Source organism: Aythya ferina (assembly GCF_964211825.1).
Source record: "Aythya ferina genome assembly, chromosome: Z".
Lineage (NCBI taxonomy): Eukaryota > Metazoa > Chordata > Aves > Anseriformes > Anatidae > Aythya > Aythya ferina.
In genome coordinates this window covers 80821222-80840977 of record NC_140299.1, presented here as the reverse complement: position 1 = coordinate 80840977, position 19756 = coordinate 80821222, and the positions used below count along the sequence as shown (strand labels likewise).

At 34.2% G+C, this 19756-nt stretch overlaps 1 protein-coding gene across 20 annotated transcripts in view; it reads left to right on the top strand.

The window, feature by feature from the left end:
• Nucleotides 1-19756, top strand: part of MEF2C (myocyte enhancer factor 2C) — a 130554-nt gene that overhangs the window by 51299 nt on the left and 59499 nt on the right. For 15 of the 20 annotated variants that reach the window (XM_084503035.1, XM_084503033.1, XM_084503036.1 and 12 more), the window contains 2 exons: nucleotides 894-1091; nucleotides 13473-13676. In XM_084503035.1, coding sequence (XP_084359161.1) covers nucleotides 1038-1091; nucleotides 13473-13676 — 258 coding nt within the window. In that variant the 5' untranslated portion in view covers nucleotides 894-1037. The remainder of the gene's footprint in view (nucleotides 1-893; nucleotides 1092-13472; nucleotides 13677-19756) is intronic. The other 5 variants (XM_084503037.1, XM_084503030.1, XM_084503032.1 and 2 more) reach the window with 1 other exon arrangement.

The window sequence follows — 19756 nt, the reverse complement described above, 5'->3', positions numbered from 1 at the left end:
GAATGTTTACTGCAACATGTGTTTTTATCATATCTAAGTCTTCACTTTTGTGACAGAATCAGTATTGTAAACTTTGGTGAGCTAATAATGGTTTCTTACTAAAACTGTGAAAGTATTTTTCAAAACATTCTTAATTTATCATCTGTCCCTATTATTTTGTGCTGCATAGCTTCTGGTGCAAGAATTTTTATAAGGAAAGATGAACATATTTGCTGCTTATAAATCATTTGTCAGAGCCCTTTGGAATTTATGTTGAAATGAAATGAGGGAAAACACACTAACGTTTTCTTCTAGTATCTTGAATAATACTTGCTGTAATCTACATTCTTAAAGAATAAAGTTTTAAAAAGTTGGATTTAAACTAGCTGACATCTCTCATATATCAAATTGCACTTTAATAAAAGGCCATCCTATTTGCATAATGAGGGACATTATCACCTCTGCTGTCAAAACACAAGATTGTTTTCCTTTCAGAAATGAATTAGCTGGCCTACTTAGCATACATAGGTACAGAAAGGTTCATTAAGTCTCTGATTTAGCTAATTTTTCATATTACTGCAGTAAGTGATATTTAAAACCACAGGTTCTTAATTCTGTTGTTTTGCCAGTGTGTATTTCAGTGCTTTTCTTCATTTCTTGATATATTGATGGGTTTGTCCATAAGCAGGAGGGAAACAAGAGAAAAGGAAAGAAAAAAAAAAAAAAAAAAAAAAAAAAAAAAAAAAAAAAAGAATATTATTATGACTTCTGTAAGTTTCTTTCTAGAAACAGTACAAATTTACTATAATTTCTTGTACAGTACATTATAATTATGATGCGTAGTTGGCTCCATATAACAACTTTCAAGAAGTTATCAATTTAGTAGTAATATTTGATTTCCTTTCTGTGTTTAGCAGGAACGGATGCAGGGGACTGTGAACTGAGTAGTGCAAGTGCTGAAGAAGGAGGCTTGTTTTGAGGAAACGGGAAAGAGGAAGAAAAGAGAAGGGAAAAATACGTAATTTTAAGGAAGAAGGAGAGAAAAAAAAACGGGGACTATGGGGAGAAAAAAGATTCAGATTACAAGGATTATGGATGAACGTAACAGACAGGTAAGCAGAAAAAATACTGGCTTTGAGCATCATAATTTTACCTCCAGGATGACTCAAGCACTCTCATAAGTGAGTGAAAAGATGATAACTTTTTATAAGTGCATATACATATATATCTGTAAACAACATATACATATATATCTGTAAACAACATACTGCGAAAGAAAAAGTACTTTTGGAAACGACCAGAAACTTCACACACAGGTATTTTTAATTTTAGAAACATGTATACCTAGGAATTTATTACTCAGTGCCTTGACTCTATCAAAGATGAACATGTATCAGCAAATACTGAAATACTCTGTATTTGCTTTGACTTCAGTGAGTAATGTACATGGTTAAGCACATCTGCAAGTTCTTACAGGATTCATGCTTTTAGTACTATATTTTATGAACTATTATGCTATGACTTTATTTGCAGAAGAAAATTCTTCTGAATTCATAGATAACAAATTATTTTTCTACATCTTTTCAGTGTTTTTATTTTTACCTCTAGCATGTAAAAATGACACTACTTTATAAAAATCTTACAATTTATTGTCTGAACATGTATTTTATTGTCTGAACATGAATCTTAAAAAGAATTTGAGTAACCTAAGAAATTCTAAAATCAACATAAAATACTACTGACATGTATTTATAAAATAAAATCTCCCTTACTGATGTTATGGCTAAATAGAACCAACAGGATTGGTTATTTAATTAATATCACTGCTTCAGGTGAAATGACTGGGTAGCCATCACATGTTATCAACATTATCTCTGCTAGTTAAAATATGGTCATAAACTAGAGAAAGTGCTTTCCTATTTCAGAAAGATAAAATTCGACAACTGGCATCGTAAAATAAAGTCAGTGAAAAGCTGATGCTGTTTACATTTGATGTAAACAAATGAATGGATGTTTTGTTTCAAGTGGAGATTCACAAGTGTGAGAAGCTCTCCATAAAATTATGTAATGCTACTATTAGCACTCTTCATACACGTGCCTGCAATTTAGCAGTAATCTTCAGTAGCTTTTTTGTTGTTGTTGTTTTTTAAGAAATTGATACTATGTTACTATTAGTATATTAATTATTTTTATTTGTTCTATTAATTTCTTCATATTTCCAGGTCGTTTCTTAAGAGGTGATTATGTTGTCATTAGACTTCTAGGTTTTTATATAATATCATAATATCATAAAAATCAATCTAGGCATAACAACGAATTATTATTTTTAAGTATTCTTTCCTCAAATTTTTAAAACCTGTAGTGTGTGTACTCACTTGTGTTCATGACATAAAATCACACTTAAAAGCAAAAACTATGTGATTTTTGTTTGTTTGTTGTTTCTCTTTTTTTTTTTTTTTTTTTTTTTTTTTTTTTTTTTAACCCTAATGGTTTCCTATTGCTGTGGGCCAAGCCAAGAAGCAATAATTCTATCAAGATAAATACAGCACTGTTTCTGTTTTAATTATTTTATAGCTTGGAATTGAAATTGGATTTGAAATATTGAACTGCATTTATCATTAAACATTAAGACACCAGTTGTTCAGAACTTTGCCACACTGCCAGGTTTTCTTTATGAAGTGAATCTGAATTATCATATTGCAAATAATATTGAAAAATTTTGCTATTATGGAAAACTATTTACTCAAATATAATATTTATGGAAAACGTAATCCCCAGTTTTGCACAAGATATACTTTTCAATAGGCTAAATTTACTTTAAAAATAAATACAGCTAGTGTTTCAAGTAAATTACTGTAGAGTTTCAAGGCTTCTGTGACCAGCATTCAGGTCTAATAATCATCAATAAAACTAAAATGCTAGAATATGAACAACTGTGGTGCTAGTACACAAAGTGTTTATCTAGTACACAAAGTGTTTATCTTGCTAGTATTTGATAATTTCCATCATTTTGATTAGTCAGATAAACTGTCAAGCTGAATGTATAGATTTACCTTACTTTACTCTATATAATTGGCTTGACTCTGCTTCTCTGTTTCAATTAATATATTGAAACATAATTTAGAAAGAAATTCTACTGACTTTATCCTTTTTGCATATAGTTCCCTTATTTAAAGCTCAGTGAAGCCAGTGAAAAGATTTCCACTGATTCATTTGGACAATAGCATCAGGCTTTTCAGTTTTAGAGATATATATACGATTAAACATAACTAGCTTTTTGCTAATAGTTGGTTATACTTTTAACTATTTTTAAGATATGTACTGTTTCATAAGCCTCACTATGTCTTCAAATATAATGTATCCCATGAGCCATTGCTGCTTATGTTAGAAGGTCCATCAGTTGATTTGTTTTCTAACTTATACACATACAGTAACCTTAAAACAGTAACTGGTTTATATTGTTGTTGTTTTTTGTTGTTGTTGTTGTTATTTGATGACATAAGTATCCTGAAAGAACAGCACAGATTAAAAGTTGCACAAAATAAATAAATAAATAAAGGTTTTGATTAATAAAATTAAGGTACCAGCTAAAGCACAGTTCTGCAACACTTATTTGTAACTCCACTTACCTGAATATGGATGAAGGACTATTCCATTTACAAAACTGTTCTGTTTTGTTTCCCTTCTTACCACCTGTCCAAAACATGTTCACAAAAGCAGCAGCAAATCAGTTGACTTGAAACTGTATTTTTGTTTGTTTGTTTGTTTGTTTGTTTAAATGCAAACCCAGTATGGTATCACAAGTATAAGGCATGTAAAATGGGAACATGATGTACATGACTGTGCATCCTCAGCATAATCAAGCACATGGATTCTCAATCAGCACACATAGAAATATGCAAAGTGTGTATTGAACCAGTGGTGATAGCTAAAGTTGAATTCTTCTGACTTCCCTCTCTGCAAGGATGAATCTTTTTAGATAACACAGTTCGTGCAAAAAAAACCTTTAAACCACTACAAGGCCTGTGGGAGATGATTGCTGTCCTTGCTTTTCTACTAATTTGCTCAGTGTCCTGACTAGCTCTTTAGGCTAACCATTGAATGGGGTCCTTGTTCTCTCAGTATAACAGCTGTTTTCTTCAACACTACTGTAGCAGGAGACTCCCCTACTGTTTAAAGGGCTTGTACAAGTGGATAGGGAAGGACAAAAATAGTGCTGACCTCCCTTCAAGAGGACTTCTAGAGCAAGTCCAGTTGGTTGGATTTGTGTACTTTAGTGACCAAACAAGTAATAAATATAAGTTGACACTGTGAAAAGAGTTATATTTCTCTGGCTGCAAATCTCATGGAAATGTGCAATATGCTGTGTGATCTGTAGTTTTCCAGAAACTATCTGAAAATTCAAAATTCTGGGAAAACTACTGCAACCTCAGTTAGGCCTCAACCTACTGATAGAGGCCCAGTCCTGTAATGCTGGACTGTGCAAGAGCTCTGTCATTGACTTCAGTGAGTGAAGAATTCAGTGTTTTAACTGGGAGGAGTCATTAATTTAACGTTGCTTCATGTGGGCTGCCAGTTGGCTATATTTTCCTGGCTGTCATAGTTACTGTGTGATGACAAAGGCAGCAAGGATGTTTGAATCTTCTGTGATTAACCCCAGTTGTGCAATTTTCATAAATGCCCATCTGAAAAAATCCCTCTCACTCTGCTTCTAGCCAGAGAGAGAGAGAGTATAAATAACGGACAGGGTTAGAGTGTATATTTATTTGGGTATTTTGGTTACCATCATGGTCTTAAATGTAAATTAAAATTCTCAAGAGAATCCTGTTATAAATAGTCAATATGACTAGACACTTTCTTGTTTCTATTATGACACTGGGTATGTACTCTTCATAAGTATGGAATAAATTGCTGCTGTTGTTGCTTGGGCTCATGAAATTATGGTAATCTTGACTACCACCCACCAGGGTCAACTGTATACATGATATTAGTTGTACCACCAATAGAACTGATAGCCAAAAATTTTAGAACTGAAAATGGATGTTGAAAGCTCCTGACAGCTACAAGTTCAGTATGCAGAAATTGCCATTAAACACATTGGTGAAGGCTGCTATGAAGAATTCTGGATTACTTAAAAAAATAAATAAATAAAAAAGAGGAAGGGATTTGCGAAGACGTGGGTGAAAATTATTTTCATGGTTTTTTAACTAAAAAAAAAAAAAAAAAAAAGAAACTAGTTCTGTTGTTGTCAGCATATGAAAGAGAAATTGCATTCAGTCTCCTCTGAAAAGTCCTTATAAATTTTCTATTTATTTTTCAACAGTTTGAAATTTTTTGTTAGCTTTTGTGAAGGCCTTTTGTGGTCTACTGTAGGCTGGGATCATCTGAAATTTCCTTCACAACAGTCCAGACAGGGCTTAAAATAAATATGTGTAATGACATAATGATATTGTATTACTACTACACAAGGTCACTTGCAAAATGTCTTGTTAAATCCATGGTCTGAGAGCTAAACCCAGAGGTACATTGACCCAGGAAAGAGGGCTGGTTAACCCATTGGCATTCTGGCTTCAGGTCTGGAATACCCTCTGATTTTAACATGCTGATTTTTCTAGTTTGTATCCAGAAAGATCTGTTCTTATATGGTGATCACTCTGATCACCTTGATCATTAGTTCTACATTTATTTTTCCTGCTTCTGAAGCACACTAGTGATGGATTCATGGTTAAAACTGAGTTGAACTTATCACACTGTTTAAAACTCTCCCAATTTGTAATGAGTTGCTGGGGTCTCAAGTTTTATTAAATACCATAGGAAGTGTATATTTCTATATCAAGGTACTTAAATATTTAAAACACCCTTTTAAAGTATCACGTCTAAGTAATTATACGCGATATTACAGTAATAAACACTCACTACTTAACTTTTTCATTAATAGATTTTTTTATCATCCTTTTGATTCCAGCAGATCTGTAAAGTTATAAAACAAGACTGACTGCAGCTATCAGCACCATAGAGAACAAATTAAGGCAGATAAGTAAAGTGAGGTTATGGAACAGGGGAAGAATATCCTAGAGGGAAATGACCATTTGCAGGAAGACCTAGATTTGGTCTACTGACTTCGATACCTAACGCTGTTAGTTTCAAAACTAATTTCAGCCTCATGCATCTATTTTTATCTATGCTTCACTTCTATTTAAAAGCAAAGAGTAAGAGACTGTCAGCTGAATCAGAAACTCCCCTGTAGAAACAGAGGAAAGCATTGCATGTTAGTACTAACATGAATGTGAACTATACAAGAAACTTTTTTTCTATCAATTTCCTGATATTTTCAGTCTCAATTTTATTCAGAATCAGAAATTGTGTGATTTCCACACGTGCGCGCACACACACACACACACACACTCACCCTAGAGAATGTTTCCATATAAAGCCATAGATGCTTATCTCTGCAACAAGCATCATTTTGTTCAATGAACCATTGTCTTAATCATGACATATCCTTTATCTTTTACATATTTGAATTACCTTGCTTGCTTGCTTGCTTACATTAAATTGTACACAGTAAAGCATGTCACAAAACATGTTTTAGCATTACAGTTAGACCACATTTCTGTTTTGTTGTTGTTGTTTTATTTTGTTTTGTTTTTCAGGGGTAAATTTAGGCTTCCATTAGCAAAGAATACAATCCCAAGTTTTAATGACTCCAAAACTGTAGTGATCTTTAAGCACTGAGACAGCATTTTTCACATTGCATGAGACTACCTGAGAAGTAAAGTTGGAAGAGAGCTGCTGATCTGAACCATGAATTTCGAGAGTGCCTTATATTTCAGCTTAAGTGTGCTTGTATTGCAAATGTATGTTCTGAACATAATTTAAAGTGAATTAGCATAAGGTAAATATTTAGGTCAAATTACTTTCAATTTTAAGTGTGAGCAAGAAGCCTAAGGAGAGAGCAATAGTGAATGAGGCATCTGCCAGCACAGCAGAGCTGAAAACCAGTGCAGAAAGAGGCACGGCCTTGCTGTCTTGCAAGGAATGGCTTGGAAAGCCCTGAGGGAGAAAGAGCTGGAGGTGGGAAGCAGAACTGAAGCCATTGTAGAGAGGAAGAAGTTACACTCTTCCTGTTATGACAGGAAATGCAGACAAATGTGCTTCCTGACCATTTGCTCAGCAGGGAATGAAATATTCTTTGACCTTTACCTTATGAACATTTAAGCAGCACAGAACTAGTAAACATGTTTTTTAGCCTAAACATCTATTTGTACCTGCCTGAACTAGTGTAGCATACCAAAAAAAAAAAAAAAATTAGTTTTCTTGAATATTGTGTATTATCGACTGTGGTTTTGATAAAGATGATTATTTCATAAATATGAACTCTTTACCTAAAATACATATATATATGTACATCTGTATATAATGAAATTAATCTTATCTCTCTGATTCAACAAAGAAAGTGATGTATCAGAGATTAACTATTATTATTCTTGCTTCCCTGTCTGTTTTTAGATCTTAATTTGTAATTTAAAGTGGGAAGCATAACCTACTAATTTCTGAGTTGTGGTATCATCTGTTAATTAACACTTCTTCCAATTATCCCTCCTCTCTTGATTTACAATGGAAAAATTCATTTCAAAGATCCACCATGATGTGTAGGATTTGGGCAGACTGAACAGTATCACTATTTTAAGTTTTTGATCTGTTATTTATGTACTGATATACTAAAAATGGGACATAAAAAAGGAGTACAAAACCTTCTTTTTTGAAGAGATTAATCATGAACATTTTATTTGTTATAGCTATAATTTTAGGGCATCCTGCTTAGAACTCCTCTTTATCTGGACTATTCAGCAAGCTGTAGCTCAATATGCTTGAGGCTTTCCAAGACAATAGCTCTTTTACCAGCATAAATCACTGCTGTCTCATCCCTGTAAATTATGCTGGAGGGTAACAAGAATATGGAAGCAGGCTGCCGAAGGGTTCTTCACTGCTCTTTAAAGAGCCTTTCATTTAATACGACATGCCTAAGTGTTGCATAAAGGGAGGTTTGTCTAGAGTGAATCCTGCAATGATGCTTCTTCCCAGGCCCACTGAGTGCTGCTGTAAAGATTGTTGCAGCCAAGGCTCATCATATGACAAACAGCTCTAAACACAAATCGAATAGGAGGAAGTGGAAGAAAAAAATACAACAAGAGCTCTTGCCTCTCTGGTAGTGATTTGGGTTTTCAACATACGGTAGGATTAGGTGCCTGACAGTGCATTTTAGTCAAGAGCCCTTTGGTTTATATGTTGCCAGCTTAACTTTATTTTTGTTGAAAGTTAGGTAGATTGCTCACATAGTACCTCCCATTTGTCACATGTCTTTTATCCGCCATACCTACTCCAGCCCTGGTGTCAAAAATTTAGACATTCTGGATGAAATAAGGAGAAAGAGAATTGTATTTCTTACTGACCAGGCAGTATCTGTAACAGATACTTCTATGCATCAGTCGTCCCTGTTTTTCACTAGTCACTCACACATGTTTAATGGCAGGAAACATACATAGGAAGTATTATGTGCACAGTGCCTGTTTCTCTCATTTTCCTATGTCAGCAACTGTATATCTTTATAATCAGGATAGGAATAAGTAAGGGGAACACTGATACTTTACCACAGACTGGACTGAATTGCTTGAAAGATCACAGGACTGCTATTTTCAAACCAGAAAAGGTTAGCATATATGATATGATTGTTAGTGATGAATATGGAGTACTCATAATAGTATCAGTGTAATGGCTTGGCCATCTAAAATCAGCCTCTCAGAGTGTGTGAGTTTTCAGAAGAAGGACTGGAAGGGCCTGAATTTAAATAGATAGATAGATAGATAGATAGAGAAACACATAAAGTGTCCCTGAAGGCTGGGAGTGTTTGTAGTTGTTTCTGTCTGATGAATTACTGATGAATTAGCATCTATAAGAAGCTCACTCTTCTTGTTACAGATTTAGCTGAATAAAGACCATTGCCAGTGACCACTGTTACCATTGACTAGTAGACTATGGTTTGAAAAACGGGATGGACTCATTCACACATGCACATATGAACACATTTAAATTTCAGGACATGAATGAATTCTTACTCATAATCAAAAAACGTTACCTTCTAGTGTATTTAGTTTTAGTACATTTTAGTTACTAGAGATTAAGTAAGAAAGGCTGCCTCTGGGCCAAATTACCAACTAAATGGAACATATCAGAGTGTGTGCTCATGTAGCCATGTATTCAGGCTGTCTACAGTGACTGACATCAAATATCCATCAGAAGACTCTTGCAGCTTTATGCCTGAAAAGCTAGCTGAGAAGTGTTTCCATCTTGCTAAAGAAGAGCCAGAGCTGAAGTGGAAAGATGTCCTCTTTTGTAAATGCCTTTCCTTTAGCACATACTGTAGGTTTCATCTTTAGCCAGAATTTAATCTGAAATGTATAAAAAGCTTACCTTGACTTATATCAAGGAAGTTGGAAGCTCACTCCATCACTGTGTTTTTAATTTTCCCAATATTTGAAAACAGCGTCTGTAAAGTCATAAGTATTTATATTTCTTCACATATAAAAATGCTGCAGGATTTAGTAACCTAACTTTTAGGTACCACTATTCCTGTTAAGACAATGGTTTTAAGTTTTTTAAAGTGAACTTTAAATAAATAAATGAATTATAGTGTTAAGATAGTGGTAATACTAGGCTAGTGTTTGTTTTTGTTGTTAATGTACAGGGTTGGAATTCAGTTATTTTTTCTCATGTTTAAGAGGCAAGTGTGGTACTCTCTACACACTGCTCTTTTTGCAATACATTTTAAACTATGCATAAAAAAGCCTCATAAAAGTATTTAGGAACAGTGTCACTATTGCAAACCTTGTGTTTTATATATACATGCTTAAAGGGTTTGAAAAACTGTTGAACACTGGTCTCTTATCTATTCCACTTCCTCCCTCCACTGCACTTTCATTCCTCCCAATTCTCACACCAACGTTATAAAATACTATAGCCCACAAAGAGAAGGACTTCATACATTGCCTATCACATTTCTAAAAATCAGAAAAGCTATAACCTGAAAAAGATCTGAAAATTATCAGTGGTTTAGACAGCAGGCATAATTAATCATATCTTAATTAATATTTACAGAAAAGAATATTTAAGTGTTTTGATTATTGCCACTGGAAAAAAAAAAAAAGAAAAAAAAAATTAAATATTAAGCAGGTACTATTGAAATGCATGCAGTCTTTTGGTTATACTTTTTTCAAATAAGTTGATGAATTGTCACATTGTACGTGTGTTTACTTTCAGTCTCACTAATGCTCTTTATGTCAAATGACAAAATTAAATTGTAAGCTGATATACGGTACTATCATGACTGAAAATTTTGAATGCAGTATAGGACATTGAGACCATGTGACCACTCAGATTTTTGGTACCGTGCAGCTACTCCAAAGCTCATGTGGACTGTGTGTGTCTTGTTCATTTTCAGCGCTGAATCAGTTCAAGAAAAAGTGAAGGATGAGCATCTTAAGAGATGATTTCATGCCTTCCACCTAGACAAAAAAAAAAAATAAATAAATAAAAGACCAAATGTTTTAAATAATTTGTGTTATTTTTTACTACTTGGATTTTTTTTTTTTTTGCAATACTATAATACTGTATGCTATCATAAGAAAGTTTATTAGATACTTCTAGGTTACTTGAGTATGATTAACATAACAAATGGTTAACAAATTCTGACTATAGAGAGAAGCTAAGCAATAAAGATATTGCCTCCTTCTATAGCTCACCAAAATATTATGCAGTATGGAAGAGAAGTTTGTTCATCTTACTTAGGTAGCCACACAGAAGAGAGTATGAAAGATGGCCATTCGTTTCTATATGACTTGAAGACTATTCTTAATATTTCCTGAGGTTACGGACCTTTCTTTATACATTTTAAAATACAGGTTGACTCATAGAAACTGTTGTAAAATCAAGTTAATTTATATATATATGAATATGCAATATATACATAAAGATACGACACTATGAATAGCATATTTGAAAGGAAAAGTAATATTGCAGATCACTGCACAGACAGTGATTGCTTTTAATGCACCAAGCAGCAGTGGCTAAAATATTATCTGATAGATTTTGAAAATATTTGAAAGATCTGTTAAGTGCAAATCAAATTCAGAGAAATTAAGATTATGTTTCAAATAAAGGGAAAAAAATACAACAACAACAACAACAAAAAAGTCTAGCTTATCTCATGTTCTTTTTTCAATTTCCACAAAAAGGAACTCTAACCAGTATCATTCTGGGGATATGTATTATGAAATAAGTATGTGCTATGCAGCACAGCTGTGTGGTTACTCTAAATGTTCAGGAGGATCTAACAGTAAACACAAACAGTGGCTTTAAAGATATTTCTGTACTGGAGTGTACTTTGATGGTAAGAAGCTGTAACATGCTAAATTCTGAGGTTTATGTGCAACAGAAACCATACTGTGTAGAGATACTCCACCTACAGCACTGTGGTCAAAAAGTTGATTGAAAGGCATTTTAGATGCAGAAAAATATGTTGAGTTAGTCCATTTTATTTTCTGTATGTTTAGCTTTTTCTAAATGTTAAACATATATATTTGTTTCTACAAATACATTGCAATTTTCTGTAATCACAGAAAACATTAAAGCAGTATTTGGAATGCTAGTCTATTTTTCAGAATTTGAATGATGTTTTGTTACCTATCACATTATTCATTCCAAATATCAAAAGCTAATGAGACAGACAAATTTAGATAAAATTTACAATCAACTATACGATCAACTATACATACTTGAGACCAGGACTGTGGAAAATGTGTTTATAAAATGCTTGAATAATTGTATTTAATAGCAGTCCATCTTTCTTAAGAGTACATTGACAGAGGCTAAAGAGATGGAAATGACAAGAAAGGAATGATATTTGATATACATTTGGGAGAATACCTGTTCATACATAGAGTCTTATCTTTTTGGGATGGGCTAACAAATAGGGGTCACGTTTTCAAGGCGTGGCCTGGTGGGATCGTAAGGTAGGCTGGGGCTGCAGTTAGCATTAACCTGCCTTAGGAGTATGACAAGATAAAACAGCAGGCTTATGAACTGCATAGAAAGGAATCTTCTTGCCACTGCGTTAAAGTGCAGAGATACTACTCATTAAGAAACTGAGCAACAAGTATGGGATTGGGCTGATTTACAAACTTGGTTTGCGATCACCTGTCCTTGCTGTATCAAATAGCCTGTCTACATATTAAATTTGATTAGTTATAGCCTTAGCAAAACCATATTTTATCTGAAAAAAAATATTTTCACTCAAAATTATTGGAGAGGAAAATAGATGTAAAAAATTCACAGTTATTGCATGCACTTGGTAGAAATTGCATACATGAAGAAACAGAACAAAGAGAAACAAATTCAAACATATGATTAGCTAAAGCAACTAATGGACTTTTTTTATTCTAAGCCACATGTCTTCCTGGAGCTTGTAAGATAGTGCAGAAAAGAAAGAGGAAAAGCATTTATATGCTGTGCAGAATCTTTCTTTGTCAAAACAGTCTCTCTAGAAAGTTATAGTTATGTAGAGTTCAGATGTTTTTCCTACTGCCTAGGCTTTCATGAAGTGTTAGGACATGAGCTGACCTACTCAGAACACTCAGCATATCCCTGCTTTTACCTCTATAACATGACCCAAAGTCCTTTGTACTAAAAAATGTCAGTTCGTATTTCTGAGCATCTAATTTGAAAAGAGATAAAGTGTGCTACATCTATGTATTAAAAAAAAAAAAAGACCTTATTTAAAGATGGTATTACTTGCTGGAAAACTAATGTTCTTCATTCTTTCTTTATATTTTTAATTTTTTAAATAAGAACTTGAGCGTTAAATAAGGTGTTCTTAACTTTTTAGTCCTAGATATTTCCTCAAAACTATTCTGTGTTTCCATGAACAACGTATCTTTTTTACACTACTTACATTCTGTATGAAGTAATTTCTTCTACTAAAATTTAGTGTGAGTTGTGTGGCAATTGAATCTTAGTGAATCACTATCAAAACCAGAAACTGACTGCATGGCTTCTAGCTATTTGCCATTGCAAATCGAAGCTGCACCTTTAAGACATTGATGACAGAGATGTACACAGTATAAAGAGTGTTTAAGGGAAAACTACAGGAATTAAAAAGTTACAAAGATGTAGCATCTGTAGAAGTACAAGAAAATGTACTGTAGCCTTTATCGGTACCTTGAATATTTTGTAATGAGAGTAAATACATTTCCTCACTTACATAGTAAATACACATACTTATATTCTATTTTGGAACTCTCTTTGTACTTACATGCTTTCCTTCTGAACTTGCTCAATTCAAGGACAACAGCAGTCATGTATATTTCCAAAACAAATAAGAAGGACTACAAAGATTAATTTGGGGATTATTGACAGCTTTTTTTTTTTTTTTTCTCTAGGTGACATTTACAAAGAGGAAATTTGGGTTAATGAAGAAGGCTTATGAGCTGAGTGTTCTGTGTGACTGCGAGATTGCTCTGATCATATTCAACAGCACCAACAAACTGTTCCAGTATGCCAGCACCGATATGGACAAAGTGCTGCTGAAATATACCGAGTATAATGAGCCGCATGAGAGTCGAACGAATTCAGATATTGTTGAGGTAAGATTTTGTGTTCTCTGAGGGCTCTTTTTTGACTTTGCTTTGAGACCAAGGTGTTCAAACTGACAGACCCAATCGTGTTTTCTTAAGGGTCACACCCTGGGAGTGACCTAGCAGCAAGAGAACAGAACATGGATGGAGGAGTGTTGCTGGGGGGGATGGAGATGGTGTGAGACATGGAAGAACAGCAGAGACTGGAGGGAACCCATATATTTTGTGAGCTGTGTTCTCCTGCTGAGCCTCAAATGCTCAACAGAAATTCCTGTGATGGGATCTCTTGCCCCCAGTTACTCAGATTTCTGTGCTGCTTTGTCCCTTGAGTCCTCTCCATGTCTTAGCCACTACCTCCCAGATGAATCTTCTCCTTGTCTCCTAGCAGCTCCTAAAGATGTGCTCCCCAGAAAACATTGCATGCATTGTCTCCTCATTCCAAAAATTATGATGTCCTCCGGCCAGGAGGAACAGAAAAAAGGCATTCTAAGAGACATGGAAGAAAATTTAAAGAGATTTAGAACCACTGTTTTAAGGCATTCAAGTGACTTTTTTAGAAGCTCTTGCTTATTTACAGAAATGGGAAGTTTAACAGATTGCAAGGAAAGTTTACTTGATAACTACACATAATAACAAATGTTACATCTCTCTCTCATACAGAATGCTGTAATGGTAATAATAATGATAACAGTACTGAAGCAACACTATCAAAATGATGGAGACACCTTATAATTACTTTCAAAAATTAATTTAGTCAGGGCAAGTTGTATTTACCATTACTGGAAATTATTCATTAAAATTCAGTATTTTCAATGTTAAGCTGTACTATTTACAGAAAAATCAGTTTAATATCTAATCACATTAAGATTCAAGCCATCCCAAGTAAATGAAGCTTTCAATAATTCTGTTTGAATAGCAAAATACTCAGAGTAATATCTGAAAAATTGCCTACGTGGCTTACACAAGTCCTTTTTTTCAAAGCACCTAATTGGTCAGGCATCTAGTGGTATCATTTACAGAGTTTTGGAAGGAAAATCAATGAAACTTTCATCATTCGCCTACACATTTAAATTATTTCAGATAATTTTAATGTTAATTTCAGATTTTTAAATAATCTGTATGTTGTCAAAAATGAGAGTTTGTTGCTTTTGGAATTAACACCTGCATCATCCCTGTATTTGAGACTAGCAATGGAGGAAGGAAAATGTGTAAGTTACAAATATGCTGTTTTGATGGAGAAAATATACTGCATAATGGGCATCATTACACTTGTTGCGAGATGTCACAGTCCAACACCTTGGTTTGCAAAGACTGTAACACAGTAATGTATATCACATTTCTGTGTATCGTCATGTCAGCATATAGGATGGGACTGTTCATGATCTCCTAGCAGATTTTCTCCCCTGTTAGGAGAAGGTGATGTTCTGTCAGCAGAAGCAAAATTAATGTGAGTTAGGACTAAGAGGAAAGTACATAATTTCTTCCTCCTCTCCATCATCTCTTTTCCTCTCATAGTTCAAATCTCTTATATTGACATGAAGCCTTTCCTGTCACCCAAAGCTGGTCAGCCCATGTCCTGTTCAGCGGAATTCAAAATCTGTCCCCAAAATAATTCCCTGTCCTTTTTCAGTGGCACAGAGCCAGATTATTCTTAGCAGGAAAAGTTTCCTGTGATATCTTTACTTCTTCCTGCAGGCTTTCTTGTGGGAACTGGGAAAGTTAGCCACTTGCAAGGGACTCACTACTTCTTCACATTGGATGAAGATGCTTTTTCTTATAAAAAAAAAAAGGGGGGGGGGGGGGGGGGGGCGGGGCAGTGAAAACAAAATGTAAGATAACGTCCATTCTGGTGTAACTGTGATTTTAAGAAAGAGTAATTTCTGCACCTACCAAGTCCATTTCCTGCATGAACAGTGTCCCAGTCTGGGTAGGCTGATAGGCAATTTTTCATGCCAATGCATATTTTTCTAGCTATATCCAAAATTTGTTGGGCATCCCTTTTCATTGCTCTAAAAGCAGCCAAATGAAAGTAAGTACCTGAAACAAACAGTATTTTATTTCAATAACCTACCAATGAAGTGCATTTTTATGTTTTGGGGTGGTTTGTTGTTCATAATTTTGGCTGCTTTTGTTTTGTTTTTTAATTGTTTTGTCAGCTCTAAATTAAGGCATTTGATTGTTTTGCTGTTATGGTTTTCAATGTTCTGCCTGTGATGCAAAATGCATAAGCCACACCATGTTTTCTGTTTCAGGATCAAAGGAGTGCTTGTGCAAGCACAGGTTTTGAACAAGTGTCCAATATTACCATGCCTTTACTTGATAATTAACAGTATTAATTAATATTATCACTTAACAATAGTACAATAGAGAACCAAGGCCCACAAAAGTATGCAATCTGAGAAATAGTTTGGATATATTTTTAGATACAAGATATAAATCTGCCACACATTTAAATATTTAAATTGATCAGTTAGAGTGACTACATTACACATATTTTCCATGTAAGTAGTCCATTTTTTCTTGCTTTCTGACAGCTAGATTTCACACTTACAGGTTTTTAATCATGTTCTTCTAGGGCAATCAACAGCAGCTGAGAATTAGACAGTGTTATTAAATCTGATCATTTTTAACTAAATGACTGTTCAATAACTATATTTCAGTGGAAGAAAAGGGCATAGCTGTGCTTTTAGATCTCTGCATAGAATTATAGAAAGAAAACTTTTTTAGGTAGACTTATGAAAATTTGAAATATAACTGTCAACTGTATAAAGGTCTTTAATTTAGAGTCCAATTTCTGTTCACATTGGACAAAATTAACTATTTAGTTACTTTCTCAATTGTGGTAGAACTGTGTTATCAGTCATTAGAATATGGTATCACTTTTTTGAAAAATCTGTATTTAAAATAAAAAAGAGTAGGTTTGTAATATGTAGTTAATTACTTTTAAGTTAAACCACTGTTACTCAAATAGAAAAAATACACAAATTTTCATGTAGGTTATTCATTTTATTAATCAGACATTTTCAATCTATTTACTCAGATTAATTATGTTTAGCATTTCCAAAAGAATGAGTCTTCAGGCTATTATTTATTATTTGAAATATCAGAAAACACCAACTGTTATGTATCTAACATGCACTGCACTGTTTTTCAAGGGAAAAATATTTTAAATTAATTTTAATATTTGTGTTTCTGCAGATCAAGCAATTTGGTCCTATTCAACCTATCTCTATATAATCGGATTATTGGTGTGATGTGAAATGAAGTGGTTAAGATTAAAGAGAATTCTAAAACTCTTTTTTGAGTTCAATTAGTGTTGTTCATTAAACTCTTTTTGTTTAATGATTTTAAAAAATAGCTTATACTTTCTTTACACATGTAGCAATTTTATTCACATGTAATATTAATAATTATAAGACTATGTAATTGAGATCATCTTTTCCAGTTGCCTCATTCAAAATTGAGATGATTAACATGCAATTTGGCTTATCTGAGTTCTTCAGCTCATAAAAATTATATATCAGCTGAATGTATTTCAGTTATTATCCAGTAAATAGACTTCTGACTTCCACTGGTAACCAAAAATCAGCTCATATTCTTGAAGGAGAAATAATTTGCTCCATTCTCATGTTTGTCCATTTTCAGCGACAATGACAATTATTGCAAGTCTCACTGAAGTCTGTGTGGCAGTTTTATAAAATGTATTAGTTCTGGAAAAAAAAAAAAAAAAAAAAAAAAAAAAAGAGTGATGTTCATTCTGAGAATTCTGTTTAGAGTTAACTGTATTCCTAAAATTGAAGCTTTTATGTCCTCACCCACAAAACCACAGACGTTCATTCAATTTTGCTTCAGTTAAAAAGTGCATGCTGGTTGCTGGATATAGTAACTTATTTTAGGGAATAGCAGAACCTGTGCCAGGTTGCTATACCCTTGGACACTGAAAAGGAAAGATTAATTTCACCTTTATGTTAACTTCCCAGTGGCATATGTATATACCAAAAACAATACATTCAGCAGCTCTCATTCAGAGTCCTGTCACACAATTACTAGAAGATTAGTAATTCTTTACTTTAAAATGGAACTACATTTTCAGTCATTACAAAATCCTGCAGTACTTACTACATACTTTTGGTGCAGAAGTAGCTTTTTTACAACTAGATTTACAATTTTCCTTAGAAGTTTTTCAATACCTCCAGCTACTATTCGCTTTAACAGAAAAAAAATTACCTTATAGGTCTGTCATTTAACATTATCAGCACAATTGTATTGTCAAGAGGTTTTGTTTTTGTGTGTGTGTTTTTTCTTTTATGGCAATGAGGAAATGGGGAACAAGTGTGTCAGAGTTTTACAACTGACAACTACATGCATTATGCATTTTTTGTGTTTATTTAGCATAAGGCCAGATCTCCTTTCTTCTGTAAAACCAAATTGGATGCAACACAACTTATTTCAGTGATATTTCTTTGTCACACTGTAAGTAAGAAGAGAATTCATGCGAAAGCACAGCAAGCTTTGGTGCTTAGGAGCTCAGAAAGGACATCCCATTGGAGGGGTGTACTTTACAGTATAAATACTGCATCTTGGCAGCAAATGTAATTACAGTCACAATCCTAGCCATGTTACAGAAATCTACTGTGGTTCTTCAGCTAAGCCATCAAGACTTTGCTGATTTAAGGTGAAATTTCCTGCCTGTTTTCTCTCTCACTGTCCTGTCTTCCTTGTCATTTTTTTCACATCAAAGCATCAGCCACTGTCTTGGCTTTAGCAGGTTTCCAGTGAGTTTTTACCAAGCCCTGTTTTGATTCTATTTATTTGACATTAATACCCTGATCCTTTCTCTGTGTGCACGTAAATCATTCCCCCACAACTCACGAACTGCCTCATCTTTCAGCTCTTTTCAGGTCGCTGATCTGTCAGTTGCTTTGACCCTTCTGCTCTTATCATCCCCATTTCTCTAGCTGGCTTCTATTTGTCTGCTGATTCAGTGGTCACTACATTTAACTCAAGTTCTCCTACTAGGTCAGCCCTTTCAAATTCATCCCATTAACCATATCTTCCGTTTTCTGGCACAGACAGATCCACCTCCTCAGTTCCCCTCTGCCATACCACTAATCACTGGTAGAGAAAAAAGAGGAACAACACTAACTTCCTCCGTTTTTTCTCTTTGCTAACTGAGCTTCTGTTATCAATGCTGATCACCCAGCAGATCTTCTCTGATTTTTTTAAGTTTGTTCCTTAAAACTGCTACTTTTCATGCATGCATAAACATTTGTCTGTGATCTTTGCAGTTGTCTTTTATCTTACAAGAACTCCTCCATGACCTCTCTGTCTTTTCCTTTTTTTGATATATCTGACTTCCTATCTGCCTTTGGTTCTGTCTTTCAGTGGCATCTTTCTTCAAATAATCCTTTATTTCTCTCTCTTTTTTTTTTTTTTTTCTTATGTCTTCTAAATCATTTTTACACTTTGAAGGAGTTCAAGCACCTAGCTTTACAGATAGAAAGAAGTCAGCTCCTGCAATACACCATCAAATCCTTCTCCTTCAATAAAACCTTATCATCATTTGGCTTTTCAGCTGTACATTGTCCTACTCTGGTTTTGGTTTGTTGTTTTTTTGTTTTATTTTGTTTTGTTTTATTTTAGCCTTAATATTTACAAGCATAATATACCATTTCAACCACCTCTCCATTCACTCTCGCAAAACTGCATTTTACTGTATTTTAATGGACACTAACTGGTCCCACCTTACAGTATTTACAGTCCTATTTCAGACATGGCACAGTAAGAACAGGTAGCAAAATAAGGTGATAACGATCCTGTAACATGATTATCTTAGAATCACAGAATGGTTTGGGTTGGAAAGGACCTTAAAAATCATCCAGTTCCAGACCCCTGCCATGGGCAGGGACACCTCCCACCAGCCCAGGCTGCCTCCAGCCCCATCCAGCCTGGCCTTGGGCACTGCCAGGGATGGGGCAGCCACAGCTCCTCTGGGCAGCCTGGGCCTGTGCCTCAGAGTAAAGAATTTCTTCTAAACACCTAATCTAAATCTATCCTCTTTTAGTTTCTGTTTTAGTCAAAACATATTT